This window comes from Uloborus diversus, unplaced genomic scaffold (assembly GCF_026930045.1).
Source record: "Uloborus diversus isolate 005 unplaced genomic scaffold, Udiv.v.3.1 scaffold_1403, whole genome shotgun sequence".
NCBI lineage: Eukaryota > Metazoa > Arthropoda > Arachnida > Araneae > Uloboridae > Uloborus > Uloborus diversus.
Genome location: NW_026558103.1, coordinates 25,506 through 32,499, shown reverse-complemented (window position 1 = coordinate 32,499; position 6,994 = coordinate 25,506). Strand labels below are relative to the sequence as shown.

The 6,994-nt window shown below is 36.3% G+C and overlaps 1 protein-coding gene across 1 annotated transcript; it reads right to left on the bottom strand.

The window, feature by feature from the left end:
- Positions 1 to 1,366: 1,366 nt before the first annotated feature.
- On the bottom strand, positions 1,367 to 2,865 carry LOC129232962 (nicotinate-nucleotide pyrophosphorylase [carboxylating]-like). The gene is made up of 2 exons (XM_054867050.1): positions 2,179 to 2,865; positions 1,367 to 1,615 (listed from the first exon to the last, which is right to left on the bottom strand). The coding sequence occupies exons 1-2, from the start codon at positions 2,713 to 2,715 to the stop codon at positions 1,367 to 1,369; spliced, it is 786 nt and encodes a 261-aa protein (XP_054723025.1). The 5' UTR covers positions 2,716 to 2,865.
- Between the last annotated feature and the right edge of the window lie 4,129 nt (positions 2,866 to 6,994).

The window sequence follows — 6,994 nt, the reverse complement described above, 5'->3', positions numbered from 1 at the left end:
CCCCCCCCCAGGTGGATACCCCTGCTAAAGTTAGTTTTTCCTAATTTGCAAGTTAGCCTGAGATTTGAACAGTAGCTCGCCCGGGGTGCGGCAGCCATGAGAATGGCATTTCAACTGATTGTTTTTTAAAAAATGTTTGATTTTTTTTTTTTTTTTTGATTATAGAATTTAAAAAATGCTTTAAAAAAATTAAAAAAAAAAAAAAAACTTGCAAGAAAAAGAGCTAGAGGGGGTTTATATATTCTACTGAGAAGGAACATTGGGCATCATTGAAAACAATTCAAAAAAAGAAAATGAGAAAAAAAATTACAATGCTGCCTGCTATTTGTCAAATCAATTAATCAAAATGTCCCTCTCTCCCCAAAAAAAAATTTTTTGGGAAGTCACAATGACCTCTGATGACTTCCCACGTGAAGACTCTGGGAGGGGGGGGGGCATAATTTCTTTAGTTTGCCAGGGGCGCTAGACCCCATAGTTACGCTACTGGATTTGAATAACTAAAAACAATGACCACTCGTCCTGCTCTCTGTGCAAAAATTTAATCTATTAATATCTTTTATTTGGATAAATTTAAACAACTTCTGAATCATGTCCCCTCTGACTCTTCTTTGCTCCAAGCTATACATATTAAGACTGGTATCATAATCTAAATCTGAAAGTCCCTTTACTAGTCTAGTTACCTTTCTTTGAAACCTTTTCAATTCAGATATATCTTTCCTCAGATAAGGTGACCAAAACTGAACAGCATACACCAAATGAGGTCTTACTAAACTCCTATAAAGGCAGAAGAACCTTCTTGAAATGAATGTAAGGGGGGCTCAACCGAATCAAGCACTGCGACCAGAGGTCTATTGTACTAGTCCCCAAACAGAAGTCTAAAAAGAGACCAGTAGCTGAAGCAGAATCAGCAAACACCTAATAGGAATATCACGAATCTTGCATGGTTCAAGCAAATGATGACCAACGTGTTCAAACCTACAGGCAGAAAACATTTCACAATCACACAGGGTGTGAGTACTAATAGTTTCCTCCTTAAGAGGAAACCTCTGCAAATTGAATCATTACTGACACCCATTATAGCAAGGTGCCACTTTAAAGTGTAAAATCCAGTAAGAAGAGCAAAAGAATTCCTAAAACTTTTTAAGAAGCCTATTGCATTTATGGAATGTGATCGCCAGAGAGAATTGGGTATGTCCTTCTTAGAAAGACAAGCTGAATATATTCAATGTCATCGTGAGATAACCTCACCGCACAGGAAGGTTTCTCTCACAACAGCCATTTTAAACATACACTCTGCTTGATGATAGGACTGTGGTTGACCAGTCCTTACCCTTTAAGATGCAGCAGTTCGTGCAGGGGAAGAAGTTCAAACCTCCGGTTGATGACGTTTGGTTTCTACTTTCTTAGGAATGACTGGTCCAGAGCTTTCCCCTTCTGTAACAATCTCTGTAAGTCTTCTGCCTGCACCCGTTGCATTTTTGTGCATAAATGAGTATCCCTGCCCCCTCCCTAATGCAGTTTCAGTGGGTCGCAGACCTGCACCCTCATCTCCTCCAGTAGCAAGGTTGCTGGTTCTCTGCTTCAAGCCAGGATCCAGCTCCAAAGGAGCTAGGAACTGAGCAGTGGTAAAAGGTCAACAACTGCACAACCACCCTGTACGAGAGAAAGGCAAATTACAACAAGGTTTCGCCTGGTTCCTCGAGGGGACCGTTTAGACATCATTCAACCCAGATGCCATACATCCATCAGCACAGTGCCTCACACTTTAGATTGGGTATCCATTTTAGTTGTCTTTTACGACATGCATAGACTACGTTGGGACTATTCTTCTCCAGTCTCCACAGGGAGAAGCAAGAACTTTCTTAGATGGTTAATATGATTTAAATTTCAATAAGTTTCCTCTCATTGAAATTCCAAGAATAAAATATTAAAATGTCTTTTAACTCTTAAGACTGACTATTTCTATAAGCTAAGTTTGCACTAAAAAGCAGGGCCATCCGGGGAGGGGGGCAATCGTCCCAGGCTTCACGAAATGACATCCAAAAAAAGCATCCCCCAGTAACAATACAGTAGAACCTCGTTATACAACAGTTTGACACAGACATCAAAGATTCTTGTTATATTGCGGAATATTATGTCTCTTGATGTTCTAAGAATAAAATGTTTTGAAAAACTTACCGTTTCTATTGATCCAGAAATTGTCACGTGATTGTCTTTCAACATAACCATGCTGGACAAATCATAACGATGCGTGTCTGCTCCGCCAACTAGCAAAGCATATTTTTCAACCATTCTAAAGCCAGGCGTAGTTTTACGTGTGCCAGCTAGTGCACCTTTCCATCCTACACTTTCCAACTGAGACTTCATATTCGAAGCAATAGTAGCAACACCACTAGCCCGGCTCAAAACATTTAACACTATACGTTCTGCCAACAAAAGTTTTCTAGCAGAACCGAATATTTTAACAACCGGTGTGATTGGGAAAATTTTCTCTCCTTCTTTGTGAATCCAGTTTGCCTTCAAGCCAAGCTCAGAAAATACTGCATTCGCAAACGGAATACCAGCAAGAACTCCAGGACTTTTCATAAAAATAGTGAATTCACACTCAGTGTCTCCAACAACACCTCCTCCAAAATCATAATTTGTAACGTCTTCCAGCATCCACTGCTTTGCTAACTCTTTTAGATGTATAGGATGTAAAATGCTTTCCAACATTGCTATGCTATTTAACGTACAATTACAGCACTTACTCAACAAATCTTGGATACAAAATCACCTTAAAACAGTTTTTTTCCCCCCCAGAATTTTAAGTAAAACAGCAAATGCTAGTTTTCAATCTGAATATTCAAACAAGCTGTCACAAAAACTGACCACGTGACTTTAATGTAAACAAACGTTCATTGCCACTCAAGTTTTGCGTTCGCTACCGGTCTCATAGAACGCTATGGTTTAGTAGCGAAACTTTGTTTTCGCTGTCATTCACAATTAAAATGTTGAAATTTAAGTTAGTTTATGAAAAATACTGGTATTTTACAGATAGATATTAATTTGTATTATTATTTCTTAACAAACAGCACTCCAGTTAGGCTGCGTTCGGAAACGATCCACCGGTTACACCGCGTGGTTAGTCCGGTGTGGTTATGACGTATTTGGAATTTCTCTAGGAATTCCGGTAGAACAGCTGTGTTTCCGAACGCTCGTGGTTAAACCGCGGTAGTTCTAGTTCAGCAGCAAACGACACTCCAATCAACGCGTAACTTTCATAATAGGCAAGTCACGTGCGTTACGATCAAAACATGAAACACGACCGGATCACAGACTTTGTGACGTTTGTGATCTCGCTAACCGCTTCCAGACAGCGGTGCCACAGGTTGCTACCAAGTCGACCGCCAGAAAACAACCGCAGTGTTTCCGAACGCGGTTAAGTGACGTCACCGGTTCCACCGCAAGCGTTTCCGAACGCTTGCGGTTGCATCGAGGCGACCGATCCGCGTTTCCGAATGCACCCTTAGTATTCAAGCAGTTAACTGTGGTAAATAGTGTGGCGATTCCAGCGGTCCAAGACGCCCTCTTCTGGCGTCACGATTAACCAAAATAGCCCTTTAACCACTGTTCCTCTGAATAGCAAACGCATGTTAATCGAAGTCATTTGTTTTCGTATTTCTTAATCTCAAAAAAAGATTTTGGCGAAATTAACGAATTGTTTGTGTCTTAGATGGAATAAAGTTTCAATTAAAATAGCTCGGTTGTGGATTTTACGCTTGGTGATTTGTCTAGAGCCGTCTGTATAATGTGCTTGTTTACATTTGCACAGTGTTAAGTGATGGACATTTACTTCGCTAGTTATGCCTTATTTATGTGAAATGTCATCTTTGTTTCGGTCGCTATTATTGTGAAACATATTCCTGAATATAATATTTAGTTTTGCTAATCGATATGTTGTGAAATAGCTTTTGTTACCTTTTTGTGATGTTGTTACTGAATCGTGCGTATCTTGAGTTTAATATGTTTTGGAGTGAAGATGATGCATTTTGAGCTTGAGAATTTTCTTCAGGTGATTTGTTCCTGTCAACTCTATATGAATGATATGGATTTATACTTCGTTTTAACTAGTTGGATCGTTGCACAGTCAGAAGTGTTTTATAAATTTGTTCTGCCTTGCAAACGATCTTACTGGCATGTTGACATTTTAAATGCTGAATTTCCATGAGAGAATGAAGCTGCAAGTACTGAAAATTCGTATACATAACTTCAAAGCAGTTTCAGAAGAAAAATGTTTCAATGAATGTTTCAGCAGAAAAGTATTACCTTTCGAAAGGTAAACACATCTGATAAAGGCTTGTGTTGTAAATTAAATCTGATTAAAGTGCTTCGCTGCAAATATTGATGTTGTCAAGGCCTATTCAAGAATAAAGCTCCTTAAGAATTTGCTGCAAGAAAATTTTAATTAGTGTGTGACATAAACCCAAAATTACCTTGTTCTGAAATCTGTAAAAAATGAGTAAAATAGTAAAAATTCTGAAGTTATAAATAGACTCCTCAGCCCCATCTTTTGATGAATATCCATCTTTTTTTGTTGTTTTCCTCTACCTTGATGTTTTAATTTTAATACTCTAAACTTGACGAATTTTGTTCGGAATTAAAGTGTTTGGCCCTGTTTCTCGACAACCTCTCTATACTGAAATTTAAATTTTCTTGGCATTTACAGCATTAATTCAGTGTTGTTCATTTTACAAAAACCTCTATCTCAAATTTAGTTTGCTGTTTTTTGAATTCAATCCCCAGCAATCTTTATCAACGGTAAAACTTAGTGACAGAAAACATTTCCACCTGGTATTAGCAATCATATAATTCTCCAAGTTTTGTGAAACATGTAGCTCAAGGAAAACTATATGTACAAAGTTCGTGTTTTCCATCAATTTCATCCACTCTGAGACTGGGGGAAAGAGGGCATTTTTGAGGAGTGAAAATGAATCTAGAGTCTTACTTTCGAGTCCACCGGCAACAGTTTTTTTTTTTTTTTTGTTCTATTCCTTCAAATGTTTAAATTGCTTTGATTATTGAAAAAGTAAAAAATATCGACATTTTTGAATGAAAATCATTGAAAGATAATTTTTATCCTTGAATGATGCATGAACTTGCTGTCGATACTATCTCTTAAATTTAAAACGTGTAATCAAAGCATCATACTATAGAATGTTGAACGATATCAATAAAAAAGAATGTCAGCCCTTCGACTTGCTTATTTTCATAACTTTTATCAAAACTCTCAAATTTTCTTCTGTCTCGTGGAATCTCAATATGTAATGGTTGTTAATTATAATAAATTTAGCATTTTTTGTTGAAAATGCTAAATGTTGTAAATGTTTAAGAGTTATTTTTAAAATGTTCAACTCGATCTCCCTACCTTAATTATTAAATGCTGTTAAAAGTAATGTTTTTGGATGCAGCACAAATTCATTAGGTTTTTATTTATTGCTTGTAAAAATCATTTTTTCATTCGGACACTTTATTGCCAGGCACAATATGTTGTTCAGCAACAGTACCAGGCTTTAAGAAACACTCGTTCGGTGACAGTAAAAAGCATACCATTACACGATTAATGATTTACTTTAAAGTGCACATGTTGGAAATGCATAGCATTAGTCGGTTATTAAATTTACATTGATTCTATAACTCGGCATACATTATATCCTATAAAATTATGATAGTTGTTGCAAATACTAAGGCATTTTCCTTATCTTGGCTCTCAACATAAACACTGGATTGGATTCATGGCGATAGCGATTGAAGAAAAATAGTCAAAACTTCATTCTTATATTAAATAGAAAAAATTTTGTTCCATGAAGTATCTAATCAATTACTCGACAAAATGATTCAGTTAAAAGCAGCTGTTAATATCTAGTAATCATATTGCTGTTGGAAGAGATGAATTGAATACCGAATATTCAATAAAAATTTGAACAGAATATCTAATGTCGAGTTATTTTTTTAAAATCTGTATGTTATTTTTTTTAATACCAATTTAAAATAGTTTATCTATTTTGTGTCTAATGTGAAATTTCAATCTAGTTCCATTTAAAATCCTAATAGCATAATCATTAATAAAAAATAAAGAAAATCATTCCAAAAGCAAATTAATATAACTCCTGATTAAGGAACTAAGTGAGGGTCATCAAAATTCTGCTAAGAAAGTATTTTCTTTCCAGTACATGGATTCATCTGATAGTCATGATCTAACTAGGTCAGTGGTCGGAAGTAGCGGCACTACTCTGTCATAGCTACAGTTGAACACAGATTTAACGAAATCATCGGGACTGAAACTTTTATACGTTAAATTGGGGTTAGTCGTAATATCTGGGTGATAAAAAAATTAAAAAAATAATACACTCAATCTGTTACAAAGTTACTAAAGCCAAACTCAGTTTTCTTTTGAAATTGAAAAAAAAAAAAAAATCAATTCATCAAAATTTAAATGTTTAAATCTATTTTGATTCAAATACTTTTATTTTATAACTAGTGGTACCGCAGGCTTTGCCCGTAATAGAAAAATTAAAAGGTCTTTTGGTTCGCCAGTGTATTTACAATGTTATCAATGTGTGGTGAATTTTCTCGCCAGTTGACTTGTGCCCATGTTACGGTTCTACGTTATGATAACTTCGCAATTTACTCCTCCATCTTATGATAGTTGTGTTCATAAAATTGGAATAGAAAAAGAACCACATCGAATTTACCAAAAATCGCTTCAAGGTGCACAAACCCATACTACAACCTAACTTTATGCCGAATTTCATGAAATCGGCCGAACGGTCTAGGCGCTATGCGCGTTACAGAGATCCAGACAGAGAGATTTTCAGATTTATTATTAGTAAAGAAGACAGGCAGCGGCTCTTCCTACCCGCCTACTTCCTCTAGATATGTCTGTGGGCATTAACTGAAACATAAAATGAGAAATATGAATACAGTCAACTCTAGACAACTTGAAGTTCTAGCA

What these genes read in the sequence shown, in the direction of transcription:
- LOC129232962 (XM_054867050.1), bottom strand. Translation starts at nt 2,715, where the DNA reads ATGTTGGAAAGCATTTTACATCCTATACATCTAAAAGAGTTAGCAAAG. An exon ending in TTTCTGGATCAATAGAAACG is followed by an intron (nt 1,616 to 2,178) that starts GTAAGTTTTTCA and finishes ACCACTGCTCAG; the next exon opens with TTCCTAGCTCCTTTGGAGCT.